This window comes from Argentina silus (genome assembly GCF_951799395.1).
Source record: "Argentina silus genome assembly, chromosome: 4".
Lineage (NCBI taxonomy): Eukaryota > Metazoa > Chordata > Actinopteri > Argentiniformes > Argentinidae > Argentina > Argentina silus.
The window spans coordinates 2,820,395-2,840,888 of NC_139658.1; the positions used below are offsets into that span (position 1 = coordinate 2,820,395).

General features: G+C 45.1%; 1 protein-coding gene across 1 annotated transcript in view; it reads left to right on the top strand.

Annotated features, from left to right (window-relative positions):
• Positions 1-8,879, top strand: part of tafa4b (TAFA chemokine like family member 4b) — a gene marked incomplete at both ends in the record, with an annotated part of 17,093 nt that extends 8,214 nt beyond the window's left edge. Inside the window, 3 exons of the mRNA XM_083667622.1 lie at positions 6,842-6,966; positions 8,581-8,590; positions 8,836-8,879. Coding sequence (XP_083523748.1) covers positions 6,842-6,966; positions 8,581-8,590; positions 8,836-8,879 — 179 coding nt within the window. The remainder of the gene's footprint in view (positions 1-6,841; positions 6,967-8,580; positions 8,591-8,835) is intronic.
• Between the last annotated feature and the right edge of the window lie 11,615 nt (positions 8,880-20,494).

Consider the following 20,494-nt stretch of genomic DNA (forward strand, 5'->3'; position numbering starts at 1 on the left):
CATGAGTAATAATCAGATGGAAAAATGGCAAAATCTGGGATTCTTGAAAAGTCATGTCACAGTGCAGTTCTTTTGGATCTTTATTTTTATTTTTCACTCAAGTCAATGTATGGAGTGCTCTTCCTATGACTGACCAGTAGAGGGTGCTTGTTCCATTCATATTACCTTGCTCAACACATAATGCTCCTTCATCTTAGGAAGCAGGCATTTTATCCTAAATGCAGCAAAAATATCTATTCATCATATTTAATGAGTTGTTAGAATAGAATAATAATATGATGACCAACAGGTCAGTCAACCATTTCCTAAGATAATTGGTTTAGAATCAAAGCCAGCATGGATACGGATGCTTGAAAACTCTATGAAGCCCCGAAATTATACACAAAAGTATACAGACAGTTTTCTTATATATCCAAGATCCCCTGATATCAGCTAAGCCAGAGAGAGCCAGTACATGACTATTAAAGCATGGTTAGGGAGCTGGGAGTCAGCTGGACAGTGTGTCCGCAGTGTGTCCGCTACTTGGTGTTTAGGGGTTTATAGGCTACTGTCAAATCCCTGTCGGGGGAACTCACTGAAGACAAGCCCTGTGGACACTGGTGTGTTTAACACTGACCCTCAGGTGGGGTTGGAGCGCACAGAGGGAGTCTTCTGGGTGCCATCTGTATTGTGGTCACTGGGCCGTGTATGTACCCCCCAACTCCCCTCCACCAGACCTCATCACAGGGGCATACTGCTTTGCTCTCTCTCTCTCTTAGTGCTTAATTTGAATCACTAAGCCCTAAACATGGTAACTAAATACAACACACACAACAAGCCCTAAACATGGTAACTAAACACAACACACACAACAAGCCCTAAACATGGTAACTAAACACAACACACACAACACAACACAAATGATCTCTGAGCTCACAATGATAAAACATCCGCTGACGCTGACTTATCCATCCAACTCTGTCACTAGCCATCTGGCCATATCTGCCTGTTACCTTCACCTTCTATTTTAGTACTAGTGATGAAGGACATCTCCATTACTAGTGATAAAGGACATCTCCATTACTAGTGATGAAGGACATCTCCATTACTGGTGATGAAGGACATCTCCATTACTGGTGATGAAGGACATCTCCATTACTAGTGATGAAGGACATCTCCATTACTAGTGATGAAGGACATCTCCATTACTGGTGATGAAGGACATCTCCATTACTAGTGATGAAGGACATCTCCATTACTAGTGATGAAGGACATCTCCATTACTAGTGATGAAGGACATCTCCATTACTAGTGATGAAGGACATCTCCATTACTAGTGATGAAGGACATCTCCATTACTAGTGATGAAGGACATCTCCATTACTAGTGATAAAGGACATCTCCATTACTGGTGATGAAGGACATCTCCATTAGCTGTAAAAAACAACAACCAACAACAACAATATCCAGACACCCTTCATGAGAAAGACCTTGTGAAAATACAGCTTCAATATTGATGTCAAATAAAAGAGAGGCATGAATGGCTTTAGATATGGCTCGGCAATGTGAAGTCTGACCTGCTAGTATTAGATCTGACTTGTTAAAGAACCGTGTCTGTCTGTGATACCCTCGATCACACCGGCCTCTTTTTTATTTTTCTTCTTTTTTTCTCCTTTTCTTTTTTTCTTCTCCGTTTTCAGCAGCAAGAATGTCATCCAGAGTCCCCGTCCCATTGGGCTTTACAGGAGAATAAGTAGAACTTCTCTTGAGCTCTGTGTGTTAATGAAAAGGTTACATTGTAAGTAGTGGTAGTGAGAGTAGAGAGTCCCACGATGACGTCATCCCTGCCTCCGAGATGGAGTTGGTGCCTGAGGTTGAGAGGATCACCTCTATTTATCAAGAGGCTCCGTTGGGAAGTGTATTGTGTGTGTGTTTGTGTGTCTGTGTGTGTGTGTGTGTGTGTGTGTGTGTGTGTGTGTGTGTGTGTGTGTGTGGAGAGAGAGAGAGAGGTTGGCATTGGTGGTGCCTGCTGTGGATTAAACTGCATTATTATACAACATTAACCCTTGTGAAAGGCAGCATCACCCACCTAAGTCAATAGCAGTCTAAATCAGGCCATTTCAGGCTCGGCCATGCAGTGCGGGAGAAGCAGGCATAATGTAATAGAGTGGCATGAATGGATTTAGATTGGTATGGGGTAGGTTAGGTTGGAGGGGAAGGATTCGAAGTGAGGTGCTGTGATATTGACCTCTGAGCTCTGTGCTTGTTTTTGTACACAACTGTGACCCTGCTGTCTATATGATTTGGTCTGTGTGTGTGTGTGTGTGTGTGTGTGTGTGTGTGTGTGTGTGTGTGTGTGTGTGTGTGTACTTATGTGTGTGGCACTTGAACATAGATAGGTTCTTACTAAATAATTTCTGAAAGAGATGGATGCTCATTTTCTGAAACTCCTTTACAGTGAGTCCAGTGAATGGAATGTCTGGAATACCAGAGGGCTTCTGTTCTCATCCTTCTCTGTTGGATGGAGCAAATCAAATTCCCCTCTACTGTGTGTGTTTGTGTGTGTGTGCATGCGTGTGTGTGTGTGTGTGTGTGTTCGCTTACATGCACACCAGATTGTCTTTAAATGTCACTTTGAGCAAGGGCATAGGGCCGATACATTACAGTGCCTTACACACACCTGTACTATATGTACCCACACACACATCTGTCCGTTATCTCTCTCTCTCTCTCTCTCTGCTATACACACACACACACACACACATGCAAGCAAGCACGGACGCACGCACACACACACGCAAACACACACACACACACACACACACACACACACGCAAACACACACGCACACACACACACACACACACACACACACACACACACACACACACACACACACACACACACACACATACACATATGAAACCACTGCCTTTGTAAAGTATTAATGGGTGAGCACTCCTCATGCTTGGATGCACATATTGTATCATGCCACATATTAAACAACCTGCAGTAGAATGATACAGTGAAAGGAATGTAGTCATTGAGATGATAGAAGAAGGTTTGCAATACTAAAACTAGTCTATTATTCTCTAGTATATGTATACAGTGCATACAAATTAAAGTCATAGGGTTGAATAACTTTGAAGTGGAATTCTGAATTACAGTATATAAACAGTATTTTCATGCATCATACTACTCAGGTCAGCTGTTAAATGGTACATTGGTTTCTGAATACAATATGATTGATTTGATCATGCTAATTTAGTTTTGTTTGTGGTACAATAACACATCCTACATATTTGAAAAGGTACCAATCATGCAGTGTACACTTCTCCTGCTATATGCACACTTGCAACAGACAGATTGGCTCCCATTTTCACCCATCATTTCACTTTTTTCCCCATCACCACCTCCTCTCCCTTGAGGGCAACTGTATCTGTATGTTTGTTTGGTTGTTTATTATGTTTTGTTTGTGGTTGATTATACCACAACATTCTCACAAACCATCCTGAGAGTGTGTGTTTGTGTGTGTGTGAAAAGCTCCTGAGGCATTTTGTAACTGAACCTAGTCCTATTGAATACCAAGCAAGTACGCTTCCCGTCTTTTGGCTGGTGGCATGTTTTCAATTCACACAAACACAAATAGATAGGTGAGAATCCTCACAGGTGACAGTTCACAGAACACATGCTTTCGGGGTATAATGAGGAGTTGCAATTTCATCTCTGTCCACATGATGTCACAAACATTTCAACAACAACACAGGAGTCACAACAACAAACAGGGATATGTGTGATGATCTGGCTCATACACACACACACACACACACACACACACACACACACACACACACACACACACACACACACACACACACACACACACACACACACACACACACACACCGCTTTGACAGTGTATTCACAGACTGATTGAATGTGTGATGTGACATTTGTCATTGCTCTATTACTGTAGATTGACACATCATAATCAGTGATAAAAAGACAGTCCTCCAGCCAGGCTTTAGGCATGACACCCCCATAAACCTTATTTAGACAACCCCAGAGACAAGCCTAAAACCCAGGGACTCATGCAGCACAGACTATACCTCATCACAGGGAAGTCACTGAATAGACTGACAGTATAACATTTGGCCCTCCACAGACACAATGACCTATTTACAGAATAAGTCATTTTCGAGTGAAGGTTGAGTGGTTGAATGTTAAATGATACGTGGAGTATGGATTCTAGATGACTGCGTCACGCTGTTCTCTGGAGATAATAGAGATAATTCTATCATTAAATCGGCTCGTCAGTGGGTGCTCTGATGAGGAGACAGAGACACGCATCCCATTCTTAACTGTCTGTCTCTGTAAGAATAGAGGAAAAGTTTAGCTCGTATTTCCATATTTCAATATGTCACTTGAACACATGCGAACATTGTTGAAAAATAATAGGAATTAATAAGTGTAGAATATGAGCTACTGTATGGTTGGTGCAATTAGATGAAGTCATATAAGTGATGTTGACGCTGCTTACACCCTTGTCATTATAGTTTTTGTCATTACATTTCTTTTATCACCTGTCTATCGAGAGGATCCACTGTCGATGCCGCCCATCCAACGGCCTCTGACATCAGAAGCCAATTGCGACTCACGTTCATTCTGTGTTATGACAGATGGGGGCTTGGATGTCACGCCCACCCTGCCCACCCTGCCCACCCTGTAGAGCCAGAAGGTGAAGTCTGTGTGACTCCAACTCTTTAATTGCACTTACGGGCCATGCTCATTAGCTCTAAATAACATCCTCATAGCGTAAAGCACCAGCGCCGACACCATAATGGCAACATTAACGAGCATTACACAGCCATTGGTTTTTAGAACCACTTACTGCCACTGAGCTCGTGCATCATAACAGCATGTTCTCGAGTGCTCTGTGACGCGCAATGTAATTTATTGCGGTGACTCTGCGTCTTTGAATGAATGGTGTCTCCTCTCTCTCCTTTCTCTCTCTTTCTCTATCTCTATTTCTCCATTCTTCCTGAGCCTCTCTCTCTCTCTCTCCTTGTCAATTTCCCTCATTCCCTTTGTATCTCTTTGTCTCTTTCCCTTTCTTTTCCTCCCTCTCTCTCTCTCTCTCTCTCTCTTTCCTTCTCCTTGTTTCTTTCTCTCACTTCGATTTCACTTATTCACTCCATTATTCTCTCCTCCCAGAGACAGTCTTGTTTAACTCCTGCCATCATTTCTCTCTCTCTCTCTCTTTCCCTTTCTTTCTCTCCCTCTCTCTTTCTCTCTCTCTCTCTCTCTCTCTCTCTCTCTTTCTCTCTCTCTCTCTCTCTCTCTCTCTCTCAGTCGGGGGTTCTTACACGATGCTTGAGAGGATTTGCTCATGTTCTTTTGCATAATTCCGTTTAAAGCCCATTTTGCTGCATATTGCTCCCCCTTCTCTCCCTTTGTGGGAAACAATGGGCCGTACAACAGCACTCTCTGGGAGACTTCCTCTCAACCACCATTATTGGCGTTGGTCTAATGTATTGGCTTACCAAAGTTGCATAGGCCACTTAACTGTGGAGAGTTCATGCCATGCCTGGCACATCTCACCCACTGGAGAAGGAAGAATAGATGGATGGAGACAGGTTGTCAGGCTGGTTTGGCTGTCTAGCCGTCTAGACATGAGGTGAGATGTGATGGATCTCACAGCTTTGATGGGTCTCCTCTGAGAGTTGAGAATCAGGGTTTGAAGAAACATGAGTCAGATCTTGGTGGGGGGGGTGGATTTAGATTTTACATTGAGATGTCATCTATTATTATGCAACTAACACACACTTCAGTCGGGACACTCATGCCAGTTTAACCATTTATTTAATGAGAATGGTAATACATTTAAGCTTGGTGTGATTGGATGGCTCTCTTTATAACTCCCTGGAGTTCAAACGACCATACCATACAAGTATACAATATGGCAGAGAGCCCATGACTTATCAAACCCCCTGTAGGTAGGCTACATACAGAACACATTTACACTCATGCACACATAAACAATTAGCAGAATAAACATGCCGATTCATTTCTCACAAAAAAGACACATAACAATTCTTATAGTTGAGTTATGATTTATTTGCACTCAGAACAACTGCAATAAAAGTATTATGTAACAAAGTCGTAACTCATACTATCGTACGACTTCTTCTATAAGATCAATCTATAGTCATTCCCAACCCAGTCTCCAAATTAATATGTTCTGGGGGATCGTTTCTGCAGACGAAAGAATATGTTCTGTGTCAACGTATTATCTGGCTCTACTGGCAGGTAAATAGGAAAGGCAGAATGCTGCATAAGGAGGTTGGTGGGGTGGTGGAGGCATGAACCGCCCAACTTGCAACCTTAAGCTTTCAACTGTTGCCATTATGGTAACATTTTTATTATATAAAATAATTATTATTATGGCTGATGCTTCACGCTATTTATATTTTAACAAGGTGTGTCAGCAGCTCTTCATCACCTGGTAACAGTAATATGTGACACACCAAAGTTCACAGGGAGAACTCTCAGATACAGCACCTGATTAAACACCAGCTTAACTCCATGTTCGTTATAACACAGTGGCCTAAAACACAGATCACATTCAAATGTCTTCATTTCAGAATACTGAATGAATAGGCTTTTATGAGAATGGATGGGTAAGACATAACTGATGGCTGCTTTTGTGACATATCAGTGGGTCAGGTGACAACTTTCTCTAAATATGGCTGTGCCAGTCCCTGCTTTATTCTCTCTTTCTCTCCTGCATGCTCTCTTCTCCTTCCTTTCTCTAGTCAATCCACTCAGCGCTCTCCTCTCCTTTGTGTCCTCTGTCCTCCAGCCTCGATCGTGCTGCAGAAGTGGTGGTGTCAGATGCACCCCTGCCTGGATGGAGAGGAGTGTAAGGTGCTCCCTGACCTCACTGGCTGGTCCTGCAGCACTGGGAACAAAGTCAAAACCACCAAGGTAAGAGGCATACTGTGTTTGTGTGTGTGTGTGTGTGTGTGTGTGTGTGTGTGTGTGTGTGTGTGTGTGTGTGTGTGTGTGTGTGTGTGTGGGTGGATGTGGGTGGGTGTGTGTGTGGGTGTGTGTGTGCGCACGTGTTTCTGTGTGTGTCTGTAAGTCTGTGTCTGTGTGTGTGTGCATGTACATGTGCATGTCGGTGTGTGTGGTAGTCACTATTTACCATGTTTGCATGTTCCTGAAGAATACACAAGCTACTATGTTTATTATTAAGACACTCTAACAACAAAATGATCCCATCAGTATTTACATAACTGGGTCTCTTGAACACGCATGACACACTTTTAGTAAACGTTTTTGTATCGCACTCTCCAGCTTGTGTAATGATTGACAAATTGACATTTCCATGTTCTATAAAACATCTTGTCTTAATTAATGTTTTTTTAACAATATTTTAAGAGGATGAAGGTTGTTTTTGTTTTCATCATTTAAAACGATTGAACAGTACATGAAAAGTGCTAATGTGAAACATCAATGTCTACACTGTGGAAGAGCCAATCACCTGAGTGTTGGAAATGGATGGTGGATAAAACACAAAAATGCTCTTACGTACAATACAGTAAAGCAGACAAGTGCTATGCTAATTGATGCTATTCAGACCAGATACAGTGAATTGATTTAAATGAAGGCCCTTTAAATGAATCTGTCGATTTGTGAAAGTTAATTTGCGGGACTGAAGGCCAGGGTGTGTGTGTGTGTGTGTGTGTATTTGTGTGTGTGTGTGTGTGTGTGTGTGTGTGTGTGTGTGTGTGTGTGTGTGTGTGTGTGTGTGTGTGTGTGTGTTTGTGCTGTGGGACGGAGCAGGTGTGGTTTACTCACAGGTGACAAATAAAAAGGGAAACAGTTGTGGAGGAGCGATGCAGGCACCAAAAGAGTAATTGCTCAGAGAGAGGGAATAACAGCAGAACATCTGTTGCATTCATTAGAATGCATTATGGCGAGGGGTTCCATGGAGGGTTTCAAATTAAGAGTCCTAATTAAATTGGTGAGAGGGATAGTCGGGAAGAACAAACGGTAGATAAGACGCTGCCGTTTGAATTAATGACCCGGGGCCACTGAACGACTACAGCAACTGATAGGTGAAGTCAACGTGATTGTCTGGCTTTTTAATTTTTTTTTCTTCTCCTCTCTGTCTTTCTCTGACTGTCTAGCCAATCAGCTGTTGAGGGAGCGAGGGATGACTGACTGCATCAGTGGACATTAATTGTGCATTTGCTCAGCGGTGTTGGGTAGGAGAACAGTGCAGTGTAGAATAGGAGCACAGTTACTAGGAGACTTGGTGGCAGATGTCACAGGAGATTGTTGCAATGAACCCGACACCACGGCAACAGCTTTTCCAGCGATTTTCTCTCTGTCTCTCTGTCTCTCTTCCTCTCCTTCAGACTCCCTCCATCCGTGACATTCTTTCTCTGTCTCTATTTCTCCTGTTCTATGAGTGTGTGTGTGTGTGTGTGTGTGTGTGTGTGTGTGTGTGTGTGTGTGTGTGTGTGTGTGTGTGTGTGTGTGTGTGAGACGCTCTTTCTCTCACTCTCTCTTTGTCTTGCTCCCTCACTCCAGAGATGCAGAGGTGTGGATGCATGAGGATGTCTGGCTGAGACAGCCCTGTAAAATGAAGGCTATCACTGACATTACGAAAATGCACTGTTTCACAAGTCACTGATTCTTTCCCTTCATCTGACCATGCTATCAAATGCTTTATATTGCAAAAGATGTTTATCCAGAGGAACATGTGTAGTGTGATTTTGTAAAGTCACTCAAAGCTCATTTGTTTCTGTGTCACTGGTTCTCATCTAGTTGCTGTGTCTTTTCTAGGTCACACGATAGCAAGAGAAGGACTGAGCCGCAACGCCACGTAAGACTCTCTAACGTTAACTACATACGTAAAGGAAGGATGGCACACTTATCTGAGAAGAATCAACTGTCAACTGAAGGAAGGCTGTCCGTCATTTCACCATACCGAGGTGTGACAAACTCTACAGACAAAAAAGACACACACTCTTATGGGCAGAGACATTAAGGTAATATGCGGCCCCAACAGATGGACTACATATATGGATACCCAGGGTGTACACTGTATGGACATATAAAGACTACATTTAGAGACTTTCCCAGAGTCTAGTAATAGACAATGGCCTGATCTAAAAAGAAACCATTTCAACAAATGACTGAGAAGTTCAACAAATGGATCGCTGTTTCAACAAAGCATTTCTGGATGAATGTTGGCACTGGAGCCGATGACTGTGTTTGAGTGTGTTTACAGGGCTCTTGGACGGGATCCCGTACTAGTGTCAGACTGTAGAGTCTTACTGCTGTATGGGGATGACTTTCTATTCATGAGCAGGGAGGAGGAGGAGGAGGGGGAGGGAGAGAGCTCATAACTTGTGAATTACAAATTATTGTCAAGTGACTCCTTGTGGGTCAAGTCACTACCATGGAACGTTTTCGCGGTCATTTTGCAGTTCTAATTAGGTTTGCCGAGTAGGATCATAACAACATATTAAAAATTCATGTAAGATATTTGCAATAGTTGAAACTGTTTTGGGAATGTTTTGTTTTTCTAGTTATTCCCCGTCTTTTTGCTGTTGATGTCACATGCAATTAAAGAGAGGAAGATATTTTGTAACATTTCCGCCTCTGATGTTGAAGTAGCGATGCCATTTGCCCCAACCCTGCTAGAATTGCTGGTTAATAAATACAAGTAAAAACCAAAGCTCAGATTAAAGAGCTTCATAGATACATCTTGTCACTGGACTATGGAGTAGGAAAGTGTGTTTCTCATATCTCTCTATTTCTGCCCAGTAACATTCTAAAGTTGAAAGTCAGATTATATCTGCGCCATCTCCTATGTTAACTGTAAACAAAAAAAAGACAAAAAAAGAAGGCCCATAAAATGCTGAAACATGGTTCTGGTTGTATTGTGTTTATGTTTTGCTGGTAACATTCTCTCTCTGTTGTCTCCCTTCTCCCCTTGCACAATGATCTTTCTTCCAGGTCCTGAAAAAGTAAAGGTTTGAGGAGCATGATAGGAGCTTTGCTCCCATTTTGAGATTTCTAATTTGTAATGTATTAGTTAAGCAATTAGTAATTGGTAATATAACACCCAACTAAACTCACGTGATATGTAATAACCCTTATAGCTTCCTGTTACAATGAAAAACAGCAGAATAACCTGTTAATTTTAAAATTATTTTTTTCCTGACAGGCCTCCCTCACTACTCAATACTCATAACCCTCTCCTCTCTCTATCACCCTCTCTATCACCCTCTCTCTATCACCCTCTCTCTTTCACCCTCTCTCTATCACCCTCTCTCTATCACCCTCTCTGTATCACCCTCTCTCTATCACCCTCTCTCTATCACCCTCTCTCTTTCACCCTCTCTCTATCACCCTCTCTCTATCACCCTCTCTATCACCCTCTCTCTATCACCCTCTCTCTTTCACCCTCTCTATCACCCTCTCTCTTTCTCTCCTGCTATCTGTCTACATCTCTGCCCCCCTACAGTATCTCTATCTCTCTTACTCCATCTCCCCTGCCCCCTTCAATTGTCTTTTACTCTCTTGCTCTCTCTCTGTGTGCTGGGTCAGTGCCCCCTGGGGCCCGGCCCATTGGTGGCTGCTCTTCTCAGGGTGAGAGGCCCTTCAGACAGGCTGCTTTGCGAGCTATGATAAATCTATTTGAGCTGGTGCATTTCCAGTGCTGAGCCCTGGGCCAGAGGGAGCTGGGGACAGCAGGGCTAGTGGCAGCTCCACTCTCTCATTACTGAGGCCTGGAAAGCACTGGCCCTCTCCTGGGACTACTGACATGTATTTTTAGGCCTACTGTATGTGCAGTTAGGGCCATCTCACCACCACTGCAATGCCCCCTTCTCTCACAACCTCCAATGGTCCACTTAAGGTATACACAGATATACACACTGGCACCATTCACACACACACACACACACACACACACACACACACACACACACACACACAAACGCATATCTTGTGGTAGCTCGTGTGTTGGTGCCAAATTAAGCCAGAGGATGGCTCTGTTTCCCACTCTCTCTCTCCCACGGTCCCGATCTCTCTCTCTCTCTCTCTCTCTCTCTCTCTCGCTCTCTTTCTCTCTCTCTCTCCCTCCCCTGCTCTCCGGAGGTTTCGTGCACAGTAGATGAGCCTGGCGCCTGGGTCCATCCTACACGGCTCTCTGCAGCAGAATCAATATTTGAGGACGATTTGCACAGCGCTGCTCCCTGGTGGCCTAAGCCTGACTCTGCAGCTCCAGTCATGCTTGGTAGAGGGGGAAGATCAGGCCTGCCCGTCTGTCACAGCCCATCTCAGGACACCAATATTTAACTGGGAAACTGCACAGCGCATCATGTATACAATTACCTCTGTTGTGGACCGGAGACACCTCTGCAACATACAGAGGAAAGAATCCTGCCCCTCATTAGCCCATGCCAAAACAGCCCTTTCTGGGTGAGAGGAAAATAGTGGTGTCCTTGTCAAGGGTTTCTCATTGTTATACTGTATGTATAACAATCTAGAACCAAGTGTTGGTGTTTAGCACAGAAGCACAACAGAACAAGTTGTTATGTCTGTTTCATATCATGACAAATCGTTATACCACTGTTATATCAGCCCTATTATATACTGTATGCAGCTTATCACAGTTCTTTAAAGGGCTCTTACTAATACATTAGGTTCAGATTAACACGTTTTATGTGCATGGAATAGACTAACAGCTATAACCATCTAATGTTTTTTTCTGTATCATAAACAGTGTTTTTAAGAAGTGTAGCTATGAGGGGGGTGTGTCTTTTTGCGGGCAGGTGTGTGACCTGAATGTTTGATTGGAGGATGAACGTCCCGTGGTGATTGGTTCCTTTCATCTCTCTGGGTTAGAGGCCCCGGATGGGACTCACATCAACAAACAAACTGCATGGAGGAGAGAACTACAGACTAACATGGTAATGCGAGACAAAGAGAGAGAGAGAGAGAGAGAGAGAGAAAGAAAGAGGGGGTGGGAGAGAGGAGAGAGATGAGCTAGCAGGAGGAACAAAAGGAGAGAGATAAAGAGGTAGAGCTGGAGATAGTTAAGTGTGAAGTGTACTGTATTTTAAGTATGCCATTGTTTATGTGCTAAGCCTTGCGGTTCCCGAGAGGCCACTTGCATTGGCAAACTGTGCAGCTCCACCAGACCATCATCACGCTCTCTGGAACTGTACACAATCACCACCTAAGGGGGGAAATAAAAACCCAACAAACACATCTACAATACTTTGTATTACCCTCCAGCGAAAACCTGTAAATGTGGGCCGTATTCATGTTCAGTGGGAATGGTAATCTTCAGATTAACAAGTGAATTTGTCATAGCTGGTGATATGTGTGTGACAATCTAGCTCAGCTCTACTCTACTCAGCTCAGCTCTGTGAAATGGGCTAGAGGTGAACACAGGGTAATGTCATTTTACCGTGACATTGATTTCATAGGCAGTGTCAATCTGATGAATCTGATAAGGATATGATAGGAACAGCACTATCTCTGTCTTATCTGACTGTCATTGGTGACAATACTGTCACTGCCAATCATGAACGGTCAACTCTACAGTTCTACTACTACTGTAGCTCTTCTACTTTCCTTCTAGTATAAGGACATCAGTTATGGCAGATTTGTTACTATAAAGCATTGAAAATGTGACCCAAAACTGTTATTTTAGGGAGAGAGGAATACATCCAAATCATTTAATTCTGTACCAATGTAAGGCATATTATTGTATTTTTGTGTAATATTGTCAAAGTATGCTATTGGCTAATACATGTGTTAGCCTTTAGGTGATGTGTATGTCAGAGGATTAATTACATTAGTCACACTCTCTCACACAGCATAGAATATGTGACAAAAACACGAGTGCACATGATATTAGAATTTAATCAAACGTTGCGAAAAAGTCAAACAATCAAAAAGCTTTTAATATTCATTTGTTCTGCCTGCGTCAGGCCTGATATTGACGCTGGAGTGAGAGAGGAGTCATTAACTTCCTCTCCCCTTCCCGTTCCCGAGCTTCTCTCTGCTGCGTCGTCAAAGTCTGCTATCTCTCCAAAGCAATTAGCAACTGGAGGCTCCATTGACCTGCGCCATTGTTGGACTAGCCCTTAACATTAGCATGGCCAGAGTCTGAGCCTCATCCTGAGCCTGGGAGCCCTGGCACTGCCTGCCGAGGTGCCAATGTGACCAGCACCGATAAAGCGGAGCCCTGCAGCGGGCGTGTGTAGTGGATAAGGAGCACAGGAGCTACATGAATATTAACTGGGCAGTGGCAGCGTGTCCAATATGATTGAAGCAGCAAAAGAGGCATTTCTAACAAGTAGACTGTGTGTTCTTGTGTGTGTGTGTGTGTGTGTGTGTGTGTGTGTGTGTGTGTGTGTGTGTGTGTGTGCACGCCAGGGAAGGATAAACAGAATCAAACTAAGCAGGCGAAGTAAGTCATTTGTAATTCAGATGGAGTAGGCCTACGATCAGGTTGTGTAAATCGTGTGTGTGTGTGTGTGTGTGTGTGTGTGTGTGTGTGCACATGTGCGTGCCAGGAAAGGATATACAGAATAAAACTATGCAGGCGATGTAAGTCATTTGTAATTCAGATGGAGTAGGCCTATGATCAGGTTGGGTGAGTGAGTGTGTGTGTGTGTGTGTGTGTGTGTGTGTGTGTGTGCGTGCGTATAATCTATGATCCGCTAAGATTCACTACAATGAAAAGCACAAGCATGCATAATACTGAACACAGACGTCTGGCTCTATAGTTGATATGAGATAAGGTTGAGACTGAAAGGAATGAACATACTCACATAATACGATTGACAGCTTTAATTTAACTGAGCTGCAAAATGCAGCGTAACACAAAAAACACAGACACAACTATACAAGCAATTTTAGCTTGCTCTGGAAATATGTCTGCAGCCACTATTTGTGGTGAATATCTCTACTGTACATGGTTGACAACCCCTGAATCAAGAATGCTCCCAGTGCTGTTTTAAAGCATATTTCTAATTTGTAGAAATATTATTTACTGTCATACTTTGGAGCAGGCTGCCTGACCTGAGAGAACACAACAAAAGAAGAACCCAAGGCAGGACTGCATAGAAATATGAACATAACTGGCAGGAAAATGACTCCCATTTATGCTAAGTAGAGGAATAGTTTGAAAGCAAGTGTTTCAATGTTTTCACCAATGACAACAACGCCTAAGTATCATGCATTATTCATAATTAAAACTCAGAATGCGCAATTCCTCTTCCCTATTTACCAAATGAATGGTTTGTTTTCTTGACAAATGTCTCCAATGTAGCACGTGGGGCGGAGAAAATGTTGCCCTCATACATTTCGGTGGCAGGTGAAGTAACGAGAGAGTGATGAGACAGAACAGGGGAGGAGGCAAAGGACAAAAGCTATTAGGGTTATTGTAGCATGGAAGTTGATAGGGATATTTCTAGTTTATAAAACTTCAGTGTGTGAATTCTCCATTCTGGGATTATTCTCTTGAACGCCTACGGGAAAACAGAACTCCTATTGTCTAATGCAATTCAATGTCGATTGGCATTCTGACCTGGGTATAGTGGCAGGTCCGGCATGTCACGTCTCGTCGTCCTGTTCATTAGTTTTGTTTGTCTTTGTTTCATGTTATTCATTTATTGTTCCCTGTTTATTTTTGTGTCCCTCACCTTGTCTCTCATTCCAGACACTTCACTACCTGCCCATATGTGTTTCCTGCCTGTGTGATCGTCTACTACGCCCTGATTGGATTCACCTGTTCCTCATCATCATTCCCTGTGTATTTAGTTTGTGTATTTCCCCTGTCTCGTTGCCAGGTTGTCTTTGTCCCTTGTGTCAAGCCTACCAGCGAATACTCCTAGTGTTTTTGTATTCCCATTTTTTTTGATCTGCGCTTGTTTTTCTGACGTTCCCTGTTGTCATCTGCCTGACGGATTGTAAGCCTACTATTCTGATTGATTACCTGTGTACCGAACCCTGCCTTGCCTACCCCATTTTGGATTATCCGTTTTACCTATTGAGTGCCTACCCGTGTATCGAACCTTTTCTGGAAGTAAAGACTATTATTTTGGATTTTAAGTTTTGGTCTCTGAGTCGTGCATTTGAGTCTTCTGCCTGCGTACTATATTCATTACAGTCCAAACTGGCCAACAATGGACTCAGCCGACTCTGACTTGGTGCGCGCTGCGCTTCAGACCCAGGAGAGACGGATTCCTGACTCCATGATGAACAACTCACCTCAATCTGCCTGGGGGTGAGTGGGCTGTCAGAACGACATGAGGGCTTCCAGGCTTTCATCGGCGGTCAGGTTTGCCAGCTAGCCAACCAGATCCAGCAGCTGACGGCGGTCCTCGAGACTCTCAGCCCTTCTCCTCCCGTCCTGGTGCTAGTTCTCAACTGTGATCCTGCTCCTGCTTCCCTGCTCACACCACCGGCACTGGCTCTTCAGACCTCTCCAGACCCGAGCGGTTCTCCGGGGACTCCGGCAGCTGTCAGGCATTTCTGGTACAGTGTGAGCTCCACTTCGAGCTAGAGGTGTAGTGGCTTACATCATCACCCACCTCTCCGGCAGAGCGGAGGCCTGGGCCACGACTGAGTGGGCAAGGGATTCTTCAGTCTGCCATTCCTTAGAGGTTTTCACTAATTCTCTATGCAAAATTTTCAATCATACAATGCCCGGTCGAGAGTTCCACACACTGGCAGCTGACAGTGGCTGGAATTCATCTGCGCAGTTTGACGCGTTTCTCCACGGGCTTTCCGACTCCATCAAGGACCTGTTGGCTTCTCTCGAGCTGCCCTCCGACCTGGATTCTCTTTTTTCTCTGGCAATAAGAATCGACAGTCATCTCCAGGAGAGAGAAAGGGAGAGATCCAGGGCTGCGGTCCCTCCACCCGTCCTAAGGGGCCAGTCCACTGTTGATCACTCTTCCTCGTGGTGTCTTCCTCAACAGATCCTGCCGACGGCCGACTTATCTGCGCCTCCTGCTGCGCCAACGTCGGATATGGGAGGGCAGGTGCATCTACTGTGCCCAGATGGTTCATTTCATGTCTGTGTGTCCTGTAAGACAAGACTCATCACTGGAGAAGAGGGTGCTGATGTATCAATCCACCAATCCATCTCGCTGTTACTTACTTACTCCTGCATAACTAATCGTTTCGTCTTGGACTATTAACCATCTTGTGTTTCTGGACTCCGGAGCGGAGAGTTTCATGGATTGGAGGTTTGCTAAAGGACATGGTATAGGCGTTGTTCCTCTGGCCAAGCCATGAGAGGCCAACGCTCTTGATGGTCACTTATTATGCAGAGTCACTCACCGCACGGAACCAGATTATCAGATTATCATCGCCAATAACCACACGGAAACCCTGAGTTTTCATTTGTTCAACTCCCCGTTACAGCCTCTCATTCTGGCATATCCCTGGCTCCCCAAGCATAACCCCCACCTAGACTGGTCCACTTGGGAGGTTATGGAGTGGGGCAAGGGATGCTCAACCTCATGCTTTCCGTCCGTTCCAGTTTCTGTGTCTCCTCGATCTTTGGCCTCTGTATCTCCAGTGCTTCCTGGGTCTCATGTTTCCTCACATCCCCTGGTTTCTTTGGATTCTAATTTCCCTGACCTCTCTAGTGTTCCCCCCTGTTACCCTGATATGGTATTATATATATATATATAAGGTATTCAACAAGACCTGTGCTACCTCTCTGCCTCCTCACTGGTCCTACGACTGTGCCATTGACTGGCTCCCAGGATCTTCTTCTCCCAGAGGGCGTCTGTATTTTTCTATCGGCCCCGGAGAGGGATGCTATGAAGGAGTACATTCACTCTTCCCTAGCTGCTGGTATCATTCATCCTTCCTCTTCTCCTGCTGAGGCTGGTTCCTTCTTTGTTGAAAAAAAGGATAAGACACTTTGTCCCTGCATAGACTACCGAGGTCTGAATGATATCACCATAAAGAACAGGTACCCCCTCCCTCGTATATCATCTGTTGTGCTCTCCCAGTGGTCTCCAGTGTACAGCAAGCTTCATCCCTGTGCCTTCCTCTCCCGGAAACACTCTCTGGCTGAGAGGAATTATGACGTGGGGAACAGGGAGCTGTTGGCTGTCAAGGCGGCGCTGGAGGAGTGGCACCACTGGCTGGAGGGAGTGGAGCACCCTTTTCTGGTTTGGACCGACCATAAGAACCTGGAGTACATCAGGACCGCCAAGCGGCTCAACTCCAGACAGGCTAGGTGGTCTCTGTTTTTTAATAGATTTAATTTTTCTCTGTCCTACCGGCCCGGTTCCAAGAATGTTAAGCCTGATGCCCTGTCTCACCTGTTTGACCCTGATTCTGCCACCAACTCCCACCAACATTCTGCCCTCTTCCTGTGTGGTGGGGGCTGTTACATGGGGCATTGAGGAAGAGGTCAGACAGGCGAGTGTTGATGTTCCTGTACCGGACGGCTATCCTCCGAACCGATTGTTTGTCCCTGTCTCCCATCGCTCTCAGGTGATCCATTGGGCCCATACCTCCCTCATCTCCTGTCACCCAGGTATACGGCAGACTGTCTTTGTAATCAGACAACATTTCTGGTGGCCGTCAATGGAGAGAGAGGTTGGAGAGTATGTGGGTGCCTGTCCTGTGTGTGCCCGGGAACAAGGTTTCCCGACGCCCGCCCCATGGTCTCCTGTGCCCGCTCCCTGTGCCTCATTGCCCCTGGTCTGACATCTCTCTGGACTTCGTCATGAGGTTACCCGCCTTGGAAGGTAACACCACTATTCTGACGGTGGTGGACAGATTTTCAAAAATGGTGCATTTTATCCCTCGGCCTAAATTGCCATCCGCCAAGGAGACGGCGGAGGCAATGTTATTTCATGTTTTCTGAATTCATGGATTCCCTAGGGATGTGGTGTCAGACCCGGGAGCCACTGTTCATCTCCCGGTTTTGGAGGACCTTATGTTCCCTCCTTGGTGCCACCGTCAGCCTCTCTTCCGGGTACCACCCCCCAGTCCAACGGCCAGAGCGAGCGGCTCAATCAGGAACTGGAGACCTGTCTGCGATGCCTAGTGTCCCAGAACCCAGACACCTGGAGCAGGCATCTCATCTGGGTGGAGTATGCTCACAACACCCTGCAGGGCTCTGCTTCTGGCCTCTCCCCTTTCCAGTGCGCCTACGGGTACCAGCCGCCATTGTTCCCTGACCTGGAGGCAGAGGTCAGTGCCCCATCTGCTCAGGTGTTAATTCGCTGGTGTCGCCGCATCTGGAGCTGGACCCGGCAGGTACTCCTCAGGACCTCGGCCCGGTATAAACAGGTGGACTGTAACGTTGGAGGCGGGGACTGTAACGTCTGTAACGTCTCATCCTGTTCGTTAGTTTTGTTTGACTTTGTTTAATGTTATTCATTTATTGTTCCCTGTTTATTTTTGTGTCTCTCGTTCCAGACACTTCACTACCTGCCCTTGTGTGGCTGATGTTCCCTGTTGCCATCTCCCTGACGGATTGTATGCCTACTATTCTGATTGATTACCTGTGTACCAAACCCTGCCTTGCCTACCCCTTACTGGATTATCTGTTTTACCTATTAACTGCCTACCCATGTATCAAACCTTTTCTGGAAGTAAAGACTATTCTTTTGGAATTTAAGTTTTGGTCTCCGAGTCGTGCATTTGAGTCCTATACTATATTCATTACACAGCAGGCATGGCAAGCAGATGATGCCTCCTCACCCAGGCCCTGACACCCCCTGTCTGGCTCTGTGGGCGGTGACTCTTACCCTTCTCCCTCTCCACTCCCCCGCCCCTCACCCCTAGGGCTGCCCGCCTCGCTGCCTGACAGATGCCCTGTCAGAGCAGGTGTGTGTGAGGGCAGGAGAGGGTAAATAACTGTGTAATCAACGTGGGCCAGGGGTGGGGTGATGGGTGATGGGTGATCTACAGGGAAACAAACATTTACTAATGCCCGGGCAGGTCTTGTAAACAGGAGTGGTTGTACAAAAGGTTGAATAATTGATGGTCTGTAACAGGATCTGGCTTTAGGGGATTTTGGAGCATTGATTCTGGCCAGGAGAGAGGAGAGGCTTCCCTGGTGCTAACTATTATCAAACCCTTTCCTCTTTCAACCCCTGTCCTGCTCTCTACCTCTCTGTCTTCCTCTCCTCTTCCTGTTGTCCTTTTGTTCCCCTTTCTCTCTGAAGCTGTATGTGTGCCACCATGCTACATCCTGCCAGAGCGGCAAACAGCAGCAACACACAGGAGAGAGAAACAAAGGAACAGATGGTGGGGGAGAGGGAGAGGGATAGAGCAAGAGGGAGAGAAAGAGAGAGAGAGAGAGAGAGAGTGAGAGATGGAGGGAGAGTGGAGATAGTGGAGTGAGATACAGAACAGATACAAAGGTGGAAGGAGATAGCTGGTATAAAGTCAGAGAGAGAGGGAGGGGAGAGAGACTAGTATTGAAGAGTATTCCATTCTGTCTGCCTCAGGCACAAGCAGTGAGAAAACAAGTGATGTAGCCAAACATGTTCAACCTTATCTTGGTAGGATTCATTATCAACACGCTCTGTCTCTCACTCACTTACACACACACACACACACACACACACACATTTTGATCTCATGCCACCTTCATGTACCGTATCATATTCTGGTAGCATTTCCCTGACTCTTTTATCTCTCTGGCTCAAGGGCTCACGACCTACTCAACAGATACTGTGCCATTATTCAGCAGCCAGGTTTCAACCCCTGCTCTGAGCTTGCCAATATTGGACCCCTCACACTCACACACACACACACACACACACACACACACACACACACACACACGTACTGTAGGATGTACTAGTCACTTTCGATGCCATCTTTAATCCTCATGTCACAACAAAATCTTGTGCACCATGACCACCTCGAGCATATAGCATATACTGTACATAGACCACTGAAACCCTATCAGCTTTAGGGACCCTCATTGTCTTATCTTAATAGACAGATACACTTGACAGGATGTCCCTGGCAGGCATGAGAATTATTTCCCTCATGAACTCTGCTCAATGCCTACAACCACCATGATCTAAGCAGACAGTCAGTCTGGGCAGACTCAACCTGGCAGACCCTTTGAACTGTCTGGTTATCTGGTTGTCCTTCCTGACTTGTCAACCTCCAGTAACATGATCATATGATTCTATTTTTTTGCAGATGAGGTGCAACTGATGACCTGTACAATTTCCCGACTTTTGAGTGGTTGTTTCGAATCTGGGTTTTCGTTTTGACATTTGACATGCACGTTTTATCCTTATTCAACTAACACCAAAGAACCACAACCCATTACGTCTGTATTAGGTCTTGAATGAATGGGTGCCGCTTGATGAATGAATGGGTGCCCCCTTTTTGACAGTAGTTAATTGAAAGATGAAACTGTACAGTACATGTGTGCTGTATTTAGGTCTGTGGAGTGGCTATGAACAGTAGG